Source organism: Grammomys surdaster, unplaced genomic scaffold (assembly GCF_004785775.1).
Source record: "Grammomys surdaster isolate TR1022 unplaced genomic scaffold, NIH_TR_1.0 141, whole genome shotgun sequence".
NCBI classification, from domain to species: Eukaryota; Metazoa; Chordata; class Mammalia; order Rodentia; family Muridae; genus Grammomys; species Grammomys surdaster.
Genome location: NW_021604599.1, coordinates 3,383,082 through 3,402,998, shown reverse-complemented (window position 1 = coordinate 3,402,998; position 19,917 = coordinate 3,383,082). Strand labels below are relative to the sequence as shown.

Sequence of the window (19,917 nt, the reverse complement as noted above, 5' to 3'; positions counted from 1 at the left end):
GGAGAAGAAAATGAGTCAGAAGAAAGTGATCACACATGCACGAATGCACACAACACACACACACACACACACACACACACACACGCTATAATGAAATTCATTACTTTGCATACTATTTAAAATGAATCAGATTACAGTAAAAATGCTGTCCCTGCATCTGTCTCCATTACAATTCAGCTTTTATCAGGCTGCTAGACAGTTTCTTGTGGTGCAATTGTGACAAATGATTCAGGATTACTGACAAGATGCAGCATGTTTTATACTTCCCAGCTTGATGGCAACTGTAAATTGCCCCTTACATGGCCATAACAGACCTTTAATAGCTGTGCTTAAGGGCTTTAAAACACTTCCGATCAATCTTCAAAATGTGTCTTTAAGTATGATGATGCTATTATACTCAACCCTCATATTCTGATGAGGATATATTTTTCATTATGTAGATAAACAGGAAGCTTTTGAAATGACTGTCTTGGATTGATTGGCTTTGATTAAAACCTGGGCTACCTAGCCTCTACTGCATAGCTTTTTTAGGATCTTTTTTAGGATTGTCTACTTTATGCGTATCGTGTTTTGCCTACATATGTGTGCACTACCTGTAGGCTCAATATCCAAGGTCAGAAGAGGGCCTGGTATTCCGTTCCAGGAGATTGAGATCCCCAATTATAGTTGGTTGAGAGATACCACGTGGGTGCTGGGAATCTTTGACCATGAATTTTCCAACCTAGGCTTGCTTTGTTTATTTGAAACTAAGTCTTGTTATGTAGCTTAAGCTGGCCTTGAACTCAGAACCTTCCTGCCCCAGCCTCCTGAGTGTGGTATCACTTATGGCTTTATAGCACAACTGCCTAGGAACTATAAGAAGATACACAGCACATGGGCTGGTCTCACACACCGATTCAGTCTTGTTACTGTTTGGGTGTGGAATCCAGCTCTGTGAGCACAACTAGCAGACAACTAGCTATTAACTTTTACTTGTTAATAAGGCCATGCTAAAAGTTCTAACTCTAAATGTCTTATCTTCCACCTCATATTTGTTTGTGCAGTTTTTGAAGGTCATAAAAGATTTTGTCGGATTCCTTGGAACTCTCCCTTATCATTATCAGAGAATGGAGGAACTCTGTGAAAAGATCAATGGGTGGAACAAATCTCTAGCTCCTGCCTCGACTAGGAATGTCACCGAGAGCTGGAGAACATTCTAGTACACAGAGTAGCATTCAAGACCGGTCCGGCTCACTCTTCTTAATTCACCAAGAATGGTTTTCAGTGTAAATGATGGTGAACAAGTAAGTTACTCAATTTTTCTGTGTGAGTTGACAAAGGACTTAAATCCTGTAAGCTTATTGTTAATCATCTATTTTTTCCTTGCCCACATTACCTTTAGCTTTGGTGACATTTGCTTAAAGAAACAATGCATTGTGTGGTGACACACACCTTTGATCCCAGCATTCACCAGGCAGAGGTAGGACGATTTCTGTGAGTTTGAGGCAAGTGTTACATTATGAGTCCTTGACTCAAAAATAAAGGAAAGGAAAATAAACCGTTAGATATAAGATCCGAATAACAGCATCGCGTATGAAAGGGGATGTGGGTGCTATGGATGCTTCATTTGGTTGACAAACTTGGGGCTAAGAATAAAAAAAGTCCTATACAGAATGGTCCCAGTTATTTCTTTATCTTACTATTTAGCTCCTTTCCTTTTACTGTCTTCCATAGAGGGTTCTTTCTTGGTCCTTAAAAGTACTAAACATATTCTCTTTTCGGAATCCTTCTCATTGCAAGCTCCTTTCTTGAAACCAGATAGTTCCAAGATTGGATCATTATCATCCTTCAAATATCTGCTCAAATGTCACTCTAGGAGAACTTTTCTGGTCATCCCAAAATAACATCTCCACTCACCTTCGTGTGTGTGTGTGTGCGTGTGTGTGTGTGTACATGTTACTGAAAATCACACACAACACAGTGCAGACTTAAAGCATATTTTGTGGCTTCTGTAAGACTAGAGCATACAGAATGGAGGTTGTCCTCGTCTCCTAGCCTTGGGAGCCTTTGCCTAGCAGGGAGCAAATTCTTGAATGAATGAGCGTGGCTCTTAGGGACCCTGCCTGTCGTTTCTTCTTTCAGCCCGTCCCTTCGCACAAGTGGTGGCTAACTGAAGTCAGGCACTTGGGTCTCAGTGCCCAGTCCACCGTGCCACGTCCCCTGGGCCGAAGGCTTAGGGCAGGGAGCTGCATGTGGAATCGAAAGCAGGAAGGGGAAAGTCTCCGCGGAGGCAGTGGCCGCCTATCCTATCAGCTCGGGCGCACCGGGGCCTTCCCGGCTGGGCTGACTCATTCCCAGCCGTCTCCTCGGCGAGCGGAGGCCGCAAGCACGCCCAGAGACTGCACCAACCCGCACCCGCCCCGCTCCTCCTCCTCCTCCTCGCGCGCTCTCGCCCGGGGGCTGCCCCGGGAATCTCCACGCGCGCCTCCGCTTCCCCGGAGCCCGCGGCCGCCTTCCCGGCCCGGGCCCAACCCCACGGCCCGGCCCGGCGGGCGGCGCAGGCGCAGTGGGGCGTGCCGGCCTCCGTCCCCCAACCCCGGCAGGCTTGCCCGCGCCGGGCTCCGCCGCTCCCGGCAGCTCGCCCGAGGCTGCACCGCGACAGAGCCCGCCGCGCAGGGGCGACTGAGCCGGCGGCGCGGGCCGAGCCGAGGCGGCGTGCGGCCCCTGGAGGGCGGGGACGGGCTCGGCCCGCGGTGGGCGTGGCGTGGGCTGCAGGAAGCTGAGGGAGAGCTGAAAGGGGGCAGCAGCGGCCACCGCCGGCCTCCCGCCGCGCTGACAGGCTGGGCGGGCCCCGGCTCTGGGCGAGCTCGCGCGGCGTCGGCGCTTCGGACGCGGCCCCAGGTCCGGAGGCGCCCGTCCGGGCGAGGGCTGCAGGCGGCTGCAGGGTCCGCCGCTGCGGGATGTGAGTGCGGGCCGAGCCCACGCGGGAGGGCCCCCGAGGGCCCAGCCTGGCGGCCGCTCGACCCTACGCCTGGCCCGGGGGCTCCCTAGACCTCGGCCCGCCCGACACGTCGCGGAGGAGCGGATCCTGCGCGCTTCGGGGTGCTCCTGTGTGGCCCGACCCGTGTAGCCGGTGGGTGCAGTCCCTAGCTGCTGGATGGGGGTGGGGGGCAGCGGTTCTCCCTGCGATCCCGCCTCCTACTCTCCACTTAGACCCCTGCTACTGGCAGGGAACTTCCAAGCTAGAAAACCTGCGGGTTTCGACAGCCTAGGAAGGAGTGGCTGGCTGTTGATAAATGCATGCATCCCGGTGTGCCTCAGAACAAGACCCCCCTCTTTCTTATTCTTCTGTAAATTTTTCTAGACATCTAAACAGCGTAGGGGGAAAAAAAGAGCATCTCTTTGCCCTGGGTTTCTGAGGTAGTGACTGCTGCTTCTGTTTTTAGGTTCCTGAAGCAGGCGACAGGAACAAGATGTGAACTGTTTTTCCTCCCCAGAAAAAGAGGCCCTTCTTTCCTCTCCTGCGAAGGTGGGTGTTAGAGCTCGGGTCTGCTTGGGTGCTGCAGTTAAAGACAGGGGTGTCTGAGATCTGCGAGCCAGCTCCTGCTAGGGAGGCTGGATGCTTGTGTAGAACGGCAGGACTAATTGTTGCTTACTGCGAAAATGGCAGCGTTGAACTTTTACTGTTGCCGTGGGAGAGTAATTGGGTGGTATTTATTGTGTCTCTTGGATCCTTTAAGAAGCGGTCTTTGTTGGTTTTACAGTGTGGTCTTGCAGAGAAAAAGAAGTCGTCCCTTTCTCCCCTTTCTCTTTAGGTAGCCCGAGTCTTAATTTTCAAGTAATTAGAAATACCGGTTGAGGGAACACATTGGTTGTTTTTGCTGGGTTTCTGGTGCCACATTGAATGCTTCCTGTATTCACCTGCTTGCTTTGTTGGTTGAATGTGCGTAGTTTGCTTTCCGGTGGTTACTAGTCTATCAGGGGAAAGTCCTTTTCCCTCAATGAAAGGACAGGAGCGTGTCACAGAGAGTGTGTCACAGAGAGGAGGAGAAATGCGGAGAAGGGAAACAGAAGTGGGAATAAGGGAGTCGGAGGTTGCTTTTGGTTTCATAATACATTTGTATGAGTGAGTTGCTGGCTTACTGCAAATATTCTGATACAGTTCCCAGCGGATTTGAAAATGAATCATCAATTTTTGGTCCTCTTTCTCTATATCCTTTACCTGTTTACTATTCCAAGTATTAAAATCATTTGGTTGTATGTGAGTTCGCTTGAGTGTGGTACATCTGCAGACTGGATGTGTCCAGGACTTATCCTAATAGTGCTCCAGGCACTAGCATTTACCTGTACAGGAAAGCTGCAGTATGTGTAGGCTAGATAAGCACTTATGTTTATTTTTGCTTTTATAATGTATTGTGGAACTTGCTCTGTGGACCAGGCTAGCCTCCATCTCAGAGATCGTCCTGCCTCTGCCTTCCAAATGCTGGGATTAAAAGCCTGTACCACCACCCACTCGGCTTCATTTGTTTCTTTTAGTGTCTTTTTCCTTTGTAATTTAAAGGTGTCTTGGATGTGGAAAGCAAACATATTTTTCTCTACTAGGGTAGGTTATTCTTGAAAGATGGGATCCTTTTCTGGCAAAATAAGAAAAGGATCCCTTTGGCTTTGGAGTTAGATCTGAGCATGTAGACTTAGACTTAGGAAAGAATAATGGTATTCTTTCCACTTACCAGCTGTATTACTTACAATTTATTTTCTCAGAACATTGTGTGAGGATTGATTGGATGCATGCAGAGTAGTAAATAGTTTGGCCGCTTTTGAAAGTCTTAGCTTCTCATAGCTTGGCAGGCAAAGGAGGTTTCTAGCTGGGCGGTGCATAGGTGGTCAGTCCCCTGTGCTTCTTCCATAGAGCATGGAGAAACTGCAAGTTAGTGTATTTACAGCCTCTGTATGGAAAGGGTTTGACTCCTAAGGCCCGTGGTGCTGCCCTCTTGTGGTTAACTTCCCAAAGACTTGTCCTTTGCTCCTCCCCCATTACACGGTTTTTCCTTTTTAGGCTCCCACTCTTAGTTCTCAGTTTCCCAAACTGTGTCAGGTGCTAGGGCATCAGGGAACTGATGGCTTTCACTACTCACCTGAGGTAATTTCAGAGGTAGAAAGTTCCGACCATTCCTATAGTGGCGTGTCTTTGTAAATCTGTATCTTCAGAGTTTACTATATGAAAAGCAGCTATTTAGTGTGACAATTCGTGTGGAACAAGAAATGACAATGTGGCAGTGCTTAGGATGATACCAAGGGCTGAGGAATCGTCAGTACCCTAGCAGCACTAGACCCCAAGAGTATTAATGCTAAGTTGTTTGACCCTACTTGAGTATTTCCTTGGTGTAAAACGTAATAAAGAAATTGCTAACTTTCAGGATTCCTCAAATGAAGATAGTTTGGGAACATCTTCATTCAGTTGTAGTTTGCTTTTCTGATAAAAATTTTCAACTCAAAGCCAGTATCAGTTCATAATGGCTTAATGTAGTGCTTCTAATAATGCCTGTATGATGTCTGCTAGGTTCTTCTAAGAATGCCTGAATGCTGTCTGCTAGGTTCATTCACATTGTAATTATTCCTCTGTGTACCTGCAACTCAAGTCATTTCACAGTTTTTATTTTATTCTGCACGGGTCTCTTACCACCATGTTTTTAATAATCTCTTTGTCCCAAATGAAAACTGTTATTTTATACTGCTGCTATAATTAGGATCTTGAATGTTCCTGAACGGCTTTTGTGCCAAAGCTTTTGTTACCAGGCTTTGGATTGCAGTAGGCATGCTCTAAGTGGAAGGCAGGAGATCCTGAGATGCCAACTTCTCTTCTGCTTCCCCACTGCCATGGCAACCAAGCCTTTCTTATATTAATAATACTCTGCTGGTTAAAAAGACAGTTTTGAGCCCTCTACATTTCACATAATTTCATAGAGCAGGAATAGATTATCTCAGTTGTAAAGGACCTTAGACGACACACTACTTTGGTGTCTGTGCTGAATTGCCCTGTTTGTGTCTCCTGTGTCGCTGTAGGGAAGACTTGCCAGTTACTTAAGAGTCTCTTTTCCTCGTGTTCAATAGCATTTTCCCTCACTCCAGGTGGAGTCCTTTCTGACAGTTGCCCAGAGGCTTTATTAGGCCTTTATTTGACTTCCTCAAGGAAGACTTTGGGTGAGTTCTTATCTCTTTCAGCTACTGTAGAACTGTCCCATAATCCAATGATTCTTAGACTTACAAATGGGATTTACTGAAATGTGTATTGTTGGACTCTGTCTCCAGAGTTTGTGCTTCAAATAGGTCTGGAGTGGAACCTCCATTTCTTACATGCATTTGCATTTCTTACATACTTTCCAAGGACCACCAACCACACTGTGAAAATAACTGATTTAAACTGCTTGGCAAAGTTTTTTTCTGTTAAACTGTGTTGGCAAGATTGTCTCTTTTGCTAGTCTACAGTGGTGCCTTTGTAGTGCAGGAGTAGTCATAGGCAGTACATAAATAAATGGCATGCTGTGTTTCAATGAAGGTTTATTTACAAAAACAGCCAACTGGCCGAATTTGGCACATAAACTAAAATATGAAAATTCCCAATGTATAATACTATCATCACATAATTCCACAGTCTCAGTGAGTTACTGATATACTTTTCATTTATTTAGAGCAAAACTTATATTGAAAGGGCTGTATTTGTCTTTTTAAAAAATTTTTCTTAAAGTTTATTTTCTTGACCAAGTCATACATTTAATGTTTTATAATTCAAAATAGTATTTTTGTATATTTGTTATTTTGTTTGTGAAATAGAAGAAGGCTTGTTGGATTAGACGCGGCATGTGTTCCTGATTGCAAAACACACACATTGCCAAGTTAGTGTAGAAACACAAGTGCTTTTTATATCTCTACTACAGTGTTTTCAGGTGGCCCAAGTCTGCTAACTGGAGACATGGGAATCATAATCTGACCATTTACAAACCTTTAATTTTCCATTGGGACTTGTATGTTCCAGGACACACTCTTCCTTCCTGTGTTTTTCATACCCATGTCCCTGCGAATAATGATGTGCTTTTTGTTGTCTAAATTATCATTCCCCATTCTTTTTACTTTTACGTGTGCGTGTGCGTGTGCGTGTGCGTGTGCGTGTGTGTGTGTTAAAGAATACCAGTGCCTGGGAAGGCCACAAGAGGGCATTGGGTCCCTGGAAGCTTACAGGCAGTCATGAGGCACCAGACAGGGCGGGTGAAATACAGAAGAGTAGGAGGCTCTTCAACCCTGAGCCATGTCTCCTCAAATTCTTTTTCTTGTAGAGGTCTGGTCTATGCTTTAATTGTGCATGAGAGGTCTAAAAGCCTTCTCTGTTGTAATAATCATGGTCATTCTTCCCTGGTCATCTTTTGGCCCTAAGTGAGGAACTTAGATTATACAGTAAGTGAATGAAAGGTATAGACTTTAGGAACCAAGAGACACATTTAATACTTATTAATTACAGAAACGAAGGTGTAAAATTCCCTTACCAGACATAATTAATTTGCAGTGAGGATGACTTAGAGGTGATTTTTAGGTTTCTCTGCTCTCCTATTATTTCTGTGCTCTCAGTAGTTTCATCTGTTATGCTATTTTCTCATGATCATTTGTTTGAAAAGCCAACTGTTTTAGAATTCTAAAGTGTAGGAATAAATTTAGATACTATTAGATTCTCAAATGATTGTATTTGAGGTTTTTCTATGTATGTACATACATAATTAAAAATTATTATGGCAACTTTTTAATCTTAACTTACTTGACATCATTTTGGCATCAGGGACTGGGCTGAAATAATCAATGAGACATCGTGTGTCTCACCTGTAGGAAACTCTCAGTCTAGTGATGAAAGAAGATCAGAAAGCAAACATGTGACCTAACCTTTGAGAGGTCAGCACTGGTGGCTCTTGGGCGAGGCAGGGACAGGTGGAGAGAGCGAGCCTGAGAACTTTGTGGAGTTGGTGATTTCTAGAGGGCCTGGGTAACATGGAAGAGCATGGCCCAGACCATGACAATATTGTGTGTTTCATTTTACGTGGAGGGAAGTCCTACAAATATAGAATGGAATAACTTAGAGGCAAGTGCAGAATTAAGCACTTGAAACTGCCTCCATTTCAAGAACGAGAGATTTCTCAGTATCTTATAGATTCTATCTCCCATTAGTGTATTTTGAGTTTAACTTTGCTTTTAATGTTCTTTTTCATCTTAATACATATGCATATGCTATAACGGACTAATAACTCTTGCTTAACTCTATGTAAAATGGTTACTTTAAAGTTTACAGTTTTCTACAACTTCCTATTCTGTTTTTAATATTTATCTGTTAAATTAAAGCTACAGGTTTAAACAGCCAAGGAACTTACTTTCTATAGTGTGGACACACCAAAGTATTCACTCATTTTCTTCATAATTTGGTTGCTTGGAGGTTTATTTGGTTAGCTGTGACTTTGGAAGTAGAGGTGCAGTGTGTGTTAGTGTTTGTGTGAGTGAGTCTCTCTAGGGTTTGTAACTAGGAAAAGAACCCTTCTTTATAGTTGTAGTCTCAGCTCATGCCTGGGTTCCTCAAAACCCTTCAAGAAGGGTTAACATAACAGTTCTGAGATGTTTGTTGCATGACGTTGACACGTGTGCAGATGCTATAAAGGCACTAACAGTTACAACGTAACTGCTACAGTGTAGATCAATGCAGTGATACCGACTACAGTGTAATCATTCATAGTGTGCACGTGTGTGTGCATGTGTGCACGTGTGTGCATGAGTTTGTCTGTGTGTGTTTCATTCACAGAAAAAAGGCCAATTTGAATTACTTATGTTTTTAATTCTTTTCGTACTTTTCTGTAGAAAAACAGTACTTTTTTTTTTTTTTTTGGTTTTTTCGAGACAGGGTTTCTCTGTGTAGCCCTGGCTGTCCTGGAATTCACTCTGTAGACCAGGCTAGCCTCAAACTCTCGAACTCAGAGATCCGCCTGCCTCTGCCTCCCAAGTGCTAGGATTAAAGGCGTGCACCACTGCAAGATCCTGCTTGGCAACTGCAGATAGACTCAAAGCAGTGTACCATATCATCTGAAGAATAGCAAGGAGACCATAACTCAAGCAGTGTACCATATCTTCTGAAGAATAGCAGGTTGCAGTCCTCCTCGCCCCCACGAATAACTAGGGCCTGCGGGTCAGGTCAAGTGGCACCCAGACGTGGGGCTCGAGGCACAGACCCCTCTGGACGGACCCTCATTGAGAGGATGTGCGCAGGACATCAAGATTGAGCGAGACAGAGATCGTCCGCGACCTGTCATCCACGGAACCAGGTTGATGCTGCCATCAAGAAGACGGTTGAAGTTCATTACCATCAGCCGAAAATTGAAGAGGATCCAGAAGTGACTCCTCAGGAGACTGACACAGCTGCCAGCTCCCCTGCCTCCCCCTACGGTCGACCGCTAGACTTCCACGCCCTCCAGAAGGGTTCCTGGTATGCCTGGCTTTGCCCCCGTTTCTCTCGCTAGAGAGCTTGGCCTCTTGATCACCACAACAAAAATTGGCTTTTTCCTAAACCAAGGCCGCCCTTGATATGGCCGCTAACATTGGGGAGCCTTCCTTTATGACAATATTACACCCCAAACTGACAAATGGTTGGTAAATTGAACATTTACAAGGGCCTAGGATGGCTGTGAGTTAGCCCAATGACGAGATTATTGTAGGTCCACTTCCCAGGGGCCCACCCAATGCAGCCGAAAAGGAGTGCGTGGTGCTGGGAGTGGGTGCAGCCTACATGGCCTAAGACAGGGCTCTCACCCTCCTTTCACCCACATCGGAGTCCCTTGACGTTGCCCATCGTCGACAGCCTAAAACCTTCGACTCGTCTCACATCAGTGTTTTGGGGTTGTGAACTTGTCTAAGACCCCCCATAATTAGACATCCAAATTCAAAACTCACATAGTTGGGATTGATCATAAGATGCCTTCTCTAACTAAACAGAGAAGGGGGAGATGCCAGAAGCCAGGACCCTCGCCCTTACCCTCACCCCCTACCTTTCCCCACCTGCACAATGTCCTCTGAAGCTTGGCAACTGCAAGATCCTGCTTAGCAACTGCAGATAGACTCAAAGCAGTGTACCATATCATCTTAAGAATAGCAGGGAGACCATAACTCAAGCAGTGTACCATATCTTCTGAAGAACAGCAGGTAGATCATAATTCAAGGCAGTGTACCGTATAGACCATGACATGTTTCAAGGCACAGGCCAAGAAGATTTTGTACTTTTCCACCACCTGGCCCCTCTTACCCCCTCCCCTTGTAAAACATGCTATAAAAAAGCATTTCATGTTCAAAAAAATAAATAAATAAATAAATTATTTAAAAAAAAAAAAAGGCGTGCACCACCACCGCCCGGCTAACAGTGCATTTTCTAAAAGGCCAAATTCATTTTAATGAAGCAAACATTTCCTGAGTGCTTCTGGAGTTCTGCATTTTATGTGGTAGTATAGGCTTGTGCTATAAGCTACTGGAGAAGCTGAAGAAACTCTCATTTGGACTACCAAGCATCTTCAAGGATAGTCTGGCTAACTTATGAGATCCTGGCTCAGAATTTTAAAATATTTCAAAAAGGATTGGGAATATGATTCAGTAGTAGAGCCCCTTCCCAGCCTGTGTGAGGCTCTGTATTTAATCCTCAGGATGGAAAACAGGAAAAAAAAAAGAAAGAAAGAAAAGAAGAAAGAGCGAGCCAAGTTGAAAGTATCTTCAGATTACAAATACAGTTAGCGAGGGTACCATGCTGGGTTCCTTGTATAGAGACTAGGAACTTTGACTTTATGGTATCACGTGGACTAGAGTTAATTTACTGCTAACCATTTCTTCCCTCAAAATCAGCATATTCTCAACTTGTACGCAGGTCTTGACCCCTTGAGAGTTGAACAACCCTTTCACAGGGGTCACCTAAGACCATTGGAAAGCACAGGTGTTTACATTATGATTTACAAGTAATTTCGAAGTAGCAACAAAGATAATTTTATGGTTGGGTTTCATCACAACTTGAGGAACTGTATTAAAAGGTCCTAGCATTAGGAAGGGTGAGAACCACTGGTCTAAGTGAACATCTTGCCAAGTGCTACCTGATGCTATAGCATTAGGTAAGTTACAGACTTAGGAAGAAGGCATGATACAGGGTTTCAAATCCTAAGATAAAGCTAAAAATCTTCTATTTTGTTCTGAATTGGTCTGCATATATCTCTTAATGCAGAATTCTTAACTTGGTATTGTCAGAACTAGTTCTGTATATAGATAGCCAGGTAGACTATGTTGACACTCAACATTGTCTTATTGTTACAATTACTTATTGTTATGGAAAAGTGAAGATAAAGGGTGTGTGTGTGTGTGTGTGTGTGGTGTGTGGTGTGTGTCTTGGGAGTTTGAGGTGGGTTAAGGATTAAGGTGAAGTAGAGAATGGTGAAATGTACCTACACAAATTTCAAAAGAGATAGCCATCTTAACATTTAAAACAATTTACTTTATTTCAGGTAAAAACAAATTTTTTTAAGATAATATCTTCCTTTGTAGTCTCAGTTGACCCGAATTCAACCGGTTGCCTAAGCTGACCTCAGATTCATGGTGATCTTCCTGCCTCAGCCTCTTAAGGGTGAGAATCAGAAGCATGAAACGCTGCACCTGCCTTTACAAAGTTTGAAAATGAACTTTTAGTTGAAGTATGTCAGAGCCCTAAGTGTAGAGCCTCACAGATGGTCAGAAACAAAAACCCTTGTTAGTCACTACACCTGTCAGCGTGCGTGCACAGAGTATTGCTGACATCCCTGTGGCCTTTTGGGCCTCTGCTCATTTCCTGGTCCCTCGCTGTCATGGTCCTGCTGTGATAACCATTGTCTTAACACAACGTTGTCACCAGAAGCAAGAGCAGCTGAGAGGTGTGGAAGCAAATTCTAGAGGCTCTCTTAACAGAGTTCTGTCAGTAGAACTTGGAGGGAGTGACAAACTTATAGTTTTTGAATGTCTGGTTGCTTAGGTTTGCCTGGAATAGAAAGTAGAGACACAAAGCATTCAATTAAAAGCATCCTGGAACTTTTCTTCATGATAAATAATAAGCTAACCCCATTGCCAAGAAATGGCCAAACTTTGCTGCATTAAACAGACCACAAAAGTCTTACATTGTTAGATGGAAAAATAAAGACACTGTGGATGACAGTGGACTCTATCATTGCATCAAAACACACCAGAAAAACAGTGCAGTGATGTCTTTAATGTGATGGAGGAAAAGACCTGTAGATAGAAATTTGAGAATGTGAGAAGTTTTTTTTTTTCAAAGTCCTTGGGAAAAAAAAAACGCATGGAGCCTACTAAAAGATGTGTTTTAGCAGGAAGAAGTGAATCCAGAAGGGAGTCATTGGATCACAATGTGAACATGAACATGCATTTATCAAAATTACTCGTTAATACTAGCAATGTACTTTAATTGCTACCTGTTTAAAAACAAACTCAGCTTTGTTATATTTTCCACTGTTTTTAAATTTTGTTTCATTGATCTTTGTCTATTCTTAATTATTTCCTTCCTTCTGACTTTGAGCTTAAATTGTTCTTTTTTGCTCATCCTGAAGTTCAGTATTAGAGATCTTCCTTTTATCTTTATGTAAGCACTTACTGTTATAAACTTCCCTTGCTTTCTCTGTGTTTGATTGACTTGTAAAACTAACAAAGACTCTATAACAAATTACAAAAATGTTTTTAAATCATATAAATTTGAACAAGTCGAAATTCTTTAAGGTTTTGTAAATTTACTTGCAGATAGTCAAGTTTTGCAGATAGTATAGTTTTTAGAAAACTTGTAACTTTGTATCTGTTCCAACAATTGCAATGAGGAATTTTTGTTTTTTATTGTTTATTTTATACACTGACATTTTCATGAGGTATGCATTTTTATAATTAAAGACTAACTAATATTTCCTTTAGTAATTAAGTCCTTATAATTGTATAAAGAAATATGTTTCAAGTTGTAATTATGTCTCTTTGTTTGAGACAGGGACACACTGTGTAGCTCTGGCTGTCTTGGACCTTGCTATGTAGAGCAGGCTGGCCTTGAGTTTGCAGAGATTTGCTTGCCTCTGCCTCCCAAATGCTGGTATTAAAGGTGTGTGCCATGCCCAAGTTGTAATTCCTCTCTCTCTCTCTCTCTCTCTCTCTCTCTCTCTCTCTCTCTCTGCCACTCTCTCTCTGTCTCTCTCTTTCCCTCCCTCCCCCCCCCCCTCCCTCTTCGTCTCCCCCCCCTCGCCTGCCTGTTTGTCTTTCTGTCTCTGCATCTGTCTGTTTCTCTAGTATCTTTCTCCAGTTCTGCAATTCTCTATGTAGACCAGGCTTGTAATTCCCTTAGTAGTATGTATGTATGTATGTATGTATGTATGTATGTATGTATGTATGTAGTACTTAGAGCAGTGCTTTGTCAGTAGCAAATGCTTTAAGGTTTTCTTTGATGTTATTTTTACTTATTTAGTTAATTTGCTTTTTGTAATGGACTCTCACTGTGTGGCTTTCCCCCTGCCTCTGTCTATATACCACCTCTCCTATGTTATCAGTTGTTACTACCAGTATTTTTCTCATGTCTATGATTACGTATGTTGGGAGGGTTGTCAAGTCATGAAATAGTCCAAATAGGCAAGCTCTTATTTTAGGTGCCAGCTAGACTCTGGTAGATATAAATGAAACTGTGCGAAACAGCTTTTACTCTTTTCATCTTCCAGTATCAAAGAGTGACATCCTCCTTTCTGTTGATGGTTTCACAGATCTCCTACACTTGAACTCTGTGCACTTGTCCTTCAGATCCCTGCTTCCTTCACAGTTACTGTCACCAGGTAGCATTAAGTCGGTGTTTATATTCCCTCTCATTATCTCCCATGCTGTTTGAGTTCATGATCTCCTGTTGCCTAGACCACAACAGCAGCTTTCTAGCTTCATTACTTTACTGTCCTGAATCGTTGTCTGTCTATAAAGTTTAAATTCTTTGGTTGTTTACTTCTTTCTTTAACATTGTATGTACTATGTCAAGTTTGTATTCATCATAAATACCTAGTGTGATGGGAGGTAGATGGCTCCTACCTCAGCCTCGTAAGGGTTAGGATCACCCTAGCTAATCATGGCCAAGAATCTTGTCTCTTGGCTTCATGGTTTTGAGGTGAGTGCTCTGTGCTCTGTCCTAAATTCTTGTGCAGATTCAGGGAGAAAGAAGGTGAGAGAAAAATACATAGAGATCATGCTGACAGATCAGCTCCTTTTAAGGATGGGCCTCAAAAAGCTCCCCAGTAACTTCGTGAATCTTACTTGCTGAAACTGGTTTACATAGCTATCCGTTAGTAGGGAAGACGCGTTTTGTTGGGCACTTAGAGATACCCACAAAACTGAGCTTCTTTCTTAAAAGGAGGAGGAAATGCTCGCAATCTTGACACAAATATCCATGTTTTTACTCCTCCCATGCGGGTGTAAAATTCTTGCCGTTTTAACTCAGCACAACGCGTTGTTGAGCTCACAGTGTGCGGGCACTGCTCAGTACAGTGCCCTCCCCTAGACTACATCTAAATGCAGTGTATTTTCCAAAGTCAGTTTTAAATCTGACTGTTTAAATTTCATCAGATTATTCCAGTTTGAAGTTAACACTCCTTCCTTCACTAAATCAATTGTCCGCGTAATTCATGTGGTAAATAATGTTCCTATGTGTGAAATCTTCAGTTGTCTGTAACTCATTTAAGTGTAACACATTTGTGTTGTTGTTTTGGTTTGTTTTAACTTTTTATTTATAATGGGACTTACTAGGCTCTGGCAGCAGTATAAATGATGACACAGAGGTTTTTTAATCTTTTAAGCTTAGACCTTTCAGCTTAGGCAGCCTCCCAGCCAGCTATTGTGCTTAACCCGACCAATCCTGGCACTACGTCCTGTCACATGGGTGGCTCTACCTCTCTTCTCTGGTCCATCCTTCATTCACCTCCAAGTCTGCTGGCGAGTCTTCTCCCAGCATCCAGGGAAGCTCTGCCCTCCACCCTGTGCCCAGCTATTGACCATTAGCTCTTTTTAAACAGCCATTCAAATACAATTCTAGATTGCCTCTAGGCTTGTGAGCAAAGATGAATATTTACAAAACATGGGGCCAGAGATTGGCCATAGAAATAACAAAACCAAGATCCTGCCAGCATTTAGCTCTCTGTGGGTATAGATTTAACAATCGAATATACAAAGACACAGCTTCACACAGTGTACCTGAACAATTTATTTTACTTGTGTGTGTGTTTGTATGTGTTTGTGTGTGCTGTCTGTAGAGGGCAGAAGGAAGTGTTGGTGTCCATGGAACTAGAGCTAGAGAGGATTGGGAGGCGCCTGTGATGTGTGGGTGCTGGGCTCTCTGGAAGAACCATCTCTTTATGGCAGAGCCATCTCTAGCTCCCATTTGTTAAGGTACTGCTACCTATTTATATTCTCCTGTTAGACTTATAGCTGGAATTTTATGATTGTCCACTTGAAGTTCATGGTCTGGTATCTCGTGCTGTACTTTCTGTGTGGTGGTATACGTATTTAGTCAGTCACTTGGACAGAGTCATGGCTCTCAGTAAGACTTCTTTGTATCTGAGGGGTAGCTTTCCTAATATCATTTTATTGTTTTCTCTAATAGGCCAATGTTCTGAAAAAGGCTCTGGATGGGAATGGCTTGCCTTACAATGACAGAAATGGAGGCAACCTCCACATCTCCTGTCCATCAGAATGGTGATATTCCTGGAAGTGCTAATTCTGTGAAGCAGATAGATCCAGTCCTTCAAGTGTATCTGTACCATTCTCTTGGACAAGCTGAAGGTGACTATCTGAAGTTTCCAAATGGAGAGTATGTTGCAGAGGAAATTTGTGTGGCTGCTTCTAAAGCTTGTGGTAGGTATTAAAAATCACCACTTTTCTTACTTATAGATTATCATTTTACTAGTTTATAGGTTATCATGTTACTTGGATACAATACACATGTATAATGTATACACATGTATAGCTATGTTTTTACATGCCTAACAAAATGGCAGCAACATTAAAGTAGAATGTAAACTGATTGACATACAGTAGATGTCAAAACGAACCGAAGCCTGTAAATGTTTGCTGAGACCATAGTAGGTCTTGACTCTTGTCATGGGATATCTCATAAGTCAAACTTTTTTTCAGGTGGTTCAGGATTTGCTATGTAGCACAAGCTGGTCTGGAACTGACTGTGTAGCCCAGGTTGGCCTCGAGCTTGCTGTTATCCTGTTGTCTCAGGCTCTCAAATTCTGAGATTACAGATAACTTACATCTCCAGCTTTATAAGTAGGTCTTGGAACTACATCCTTAGCACAGTGTATAAGGAATGTGTATTTGGGTAAAATTCTTAGTTATTTACCTTTATTTTGTATGTATGTGCATTTTGCCTGAATGTATGTGTGTGTGTACCTCTTGTATGCCTGATGTCTGTGAAGGCCAGAAGAGGATGTGAGTTACAGATGGTTGTGAGCTGCCACCAAGGTCTTCATCAAGAGCATTCAGTACTGTTAATTGCTGAGCTATTTCTCCAGTTCCTGTGTAGAATTCTTGGTTAAATATTTTACAGCTATAGGCAGCAGATTATTTTTTTTATTTTATCCCCTGAAGTTCTGTATCAATCCAATATATACATTTCTCTCTGTTTATTTGTTTATATAAAATATTTATACAAATATTTTATTTATATAGACCATGTTTACTCATCCATCTACCAAAAGCTACTAATACAGCTGATATTTAAAGATAGGCATATAGAGCTGGAGAGTTAGGTGGGTCAGAGGTTGAGAACTTGTTTCTCCTGTGAGGGCTCTGGGTTCCTAGCATTGACAGTAGGGATCCAGTGACCTTGTCTGACCTCAGAGCACCAGGCACATTGGGTGGTGCATAAACAGATATGAAGGCAAAACACCCTCACATACAATATTTTAATCTAAAAAAAGAGTTATAAAAGACTGCATAATAAAATAATTAAATGTTTACTTTTTTAGTTTAAATTTATACATATTTTATGAAGATATATTTTAGCTGGGTATAATGGCACACACCTTTAATCGTAGCACCTGGGCAGCAGAAGCAGTTGGATCTCTGAGGTTTTGTTTATATAAAGTATTTATACATATATATTATTTATATAAACCATATACATGTTTTATATATATGTATATGTATATATAAAATATGCTTTAAATCCAGGAAAATCTTATTTTACTTTGTTGAAATGCAGTGTAGTTAGATGTTCGTTTTCCTAATGCCATTGCCAGACTGCTTGGATCATTGTGGCTTGCTGGTAAGTTAATTTTCATTATTTGCAGTGTGCTCCTAAGGCTGAACTGCCTTTCTAGCCCTGTAGCAAGTCTTGTAAACAGGAAGTAGAAGTCGTTAAACTGTATTGTTCTTTTATATGATTATTTGACAATTTTAGTGCCTTTGATTTTTTTCCCATGAATTTTGTGATTAATTTGTCACTTCTACATAAAGGAGAGCTGAGATTTCAGTAGTGATTGCACCACATTGCTATTTTTTTTTATTGTTACAATTTTATTTTACAAAATCAGATGATCTAATTATCTAATTTAATTTTTAAAAAATTTTATACAATATATTTTAATCATATTCTTTTCCCTCCCCCACCTCCTCCCAGATCTTCCTCTCACCACCCAACTTCACATTTTTCTCTCTGTGCTAGAATTTTGTCTAGTTTGAGCCTGTGCGGGTCTTGTGTTTGTGGTCATAATCTCTGAGAGTTTCTATATGTATTAGCCCTGTTGTGCCTGGAAAACACTATTATCCTTGGAAATATCTACCACATTTGGCTCTTAAGTATTTCTACCTCTTCTTTCTCAAACATGCCTGAGCCTGGGAAGAAGGATGTGAGACATCCCATTAGGGTGGGTGCTCGGAAGTCTCCCTGGTGTTAGTCACTGATCATTTGTATTCTTTGGCATTTAACAGAAACAAGAGGGGGGTGCCAGGCAATTGGGAGCAGTCCAGGCTGTACCTTCTGTAGTGTTACGGCTCTGTGTGGGACTCTTAGCTGGACATGTGCTGCTGCTCCTGTGTACTCATAGAAGTTGGTATTGCTTAGCCCTTAGCAGCAACTCGAGTTGTGTTCCCGGGCAAGAATAGGTTTTGGGATTCCTCAGCCCTTCATAGTGGTCAGTGTTACACCTTTCCTAAAGGTCTGACAGGACTCTAGAAGGCTCCCATAGGCCTACAGTTTCTCATTTCTGGCTCTTCACAGAACTTGTATATTCTTGAGCCTCAGGCTCTATTCTCTTTGTACCTTGGTCTCCTTTACCATGTTTGAGCGCGTGAGTGGTTCTGCATCTTCGTCAGCTGTCAAGGATTTGGTTCCTTCCTGTGTTGATTTTTACAGCTGAACCCAGCAACTGCTAAGCTATTCTTACCTGTTGCTTTTTCCTGTTACCAGCTCAACCACAGTATTCAAAGTAGGCACTAGAGGGCCATTGAAGAGGAATATTTCATTTGGGCCTAATGTTAAAATATAGGGGAACAGAACAGGATGATGTCTCTTAGCTGGCTGTGTAAGTGTTTGAACCAAGCACAGCAAACCTCACGTGTGAAGGAAGATTTGTCCTTTCACCAGTCTCAGTCTGTCCTGTTAGCACCAGTCACAGTGGTCCTTTGTCAGGCCTGAGAGCTAATGCCTGCATGATCATCAGTTCGCCAAGGCGTATGATAGCAAAGTCTAGTGCAGCCTTGGAAGCAGTGCTGGCTGAGACTGCTTCTAGAGCTGGACCGAGCAGCTGTGTAGTTCTCACTCACAATGGCCAGTGTTGGCATGAGGGTAGGCCAGTTGGCTGTTTGTCTGGCTTTTTTTTTTTTTTTTTTTTTTTTTTTTGTTAAAGGCAGCTGGGGCAGGAAGAGAAAGTCTGAACAGCTGCCAATTAGGGAATCCAATTGCCCTATTCTCCAGTATCTGCTTATTTACGGGAAAGTGAGCGCGAGAAGGAGAGATTATAGTAAGTACTCAAAGGCCTTATCCTTGGCACTGCTAGTGAGTTGAAGGTTGTTTACCATGCCCTGAGTACCTCAGAGGTGGGTGGGCCTCTCTCATCTCTCTTGATCCATTCAGTTCTAACCTATTTGTGAAATTAAAATTTTTCCTTAAATGTTCTACTTATTATATTGTTGCCAGAGGAGATAACCTTGGATGATTTTAACCTTAAAATTTTGTTGACATTGGTTTTGAGATGTATGAACCTGGGGCATATTTTACTTTCATGTAAAGATGTGCGTTCTGCCCTATGGGGCAAAATGTTTTATATGTTAGTTATATCTAGCTGATTTGTGGTGTTAAGTTTTTGTCTTTATTGAGAATGGTGTGTTGAATTATCCACATAGTATTGTTGAATTGTCTATTTTCCCCTTTACTTCTAAGTTTTTGTTTCATAGTGTGTTGATAATTGTTCTGTCTTCTGGTTGTTAATTTTACATTGCTAATTTTTCACTGTATATCTTATTTTCTTATATTAGTATAACTACGATGGCTTCCTTTTTGTTATTATTTGTGTAGTTTTTTTTCATTTTTCTCCTCCTCTCAACCTATTTGCATCTTTAGATTTTAATTGAGTCTTTTAAAGACATCATATAGGTAAGCCATGTATTTTTATCCATATGAAGAATCTCTGCTTTTAATAGGATAGTTGTATGAATTTGCATTTGAAATAGTGATAGTGAATATTTTCTATTTAATTCTTTTCTTTTTTTCTTTTTCTTTTCTTTGTTTCTTTCTTTGTTTCTTTCTTTGTTTCTTTCTTTGTTTCTTTCTTTCTTTCTTTCTTTCTTTCTTTCTTTCTTTCTTTCTTTCTTTCTTTCTTTCTTTCTTTCTTT

At 42.0% G+C, this 19,917-nt stretch overlaps 1 protein-coding gene across 1 annotated transcript in view; it reads left to right on the top strand.

Moving 5' to 3' along the window:
• Positions 1 to 3,032: 3,032 nt before the first annotated feature.
• Jak2 (Janus kinase 2) overlaps positions 3,033 to 19,917 on the top strand; it is a 51,515-nt gene continuing 34,630 nt past the window's right edge. Inside the window, exons 1-4 of the mRNA XM_028764036.1 lie at positions 3,033 to 3,112; positions 3,426 to 3,508; positions 15,680 to 15,930; positions 19,001 to 19,046. Of these exons, the coding sequence (XP_028619869.1) occupies positions 15,705 to 15,930; positions 19,001 to 19,046 (272 nt within the window). The 5' untranslated portion in view covers positions 3,033 to 3,112; positions 3,426 to 3,508; positions 15,680 to 15,704. The remainder of the gene's footprint in view (positions 3,113 to 3,425; positions 3,509 to 15,679; positions 15,931 to 19,000; positions 19,047 to 19,917) is intronic.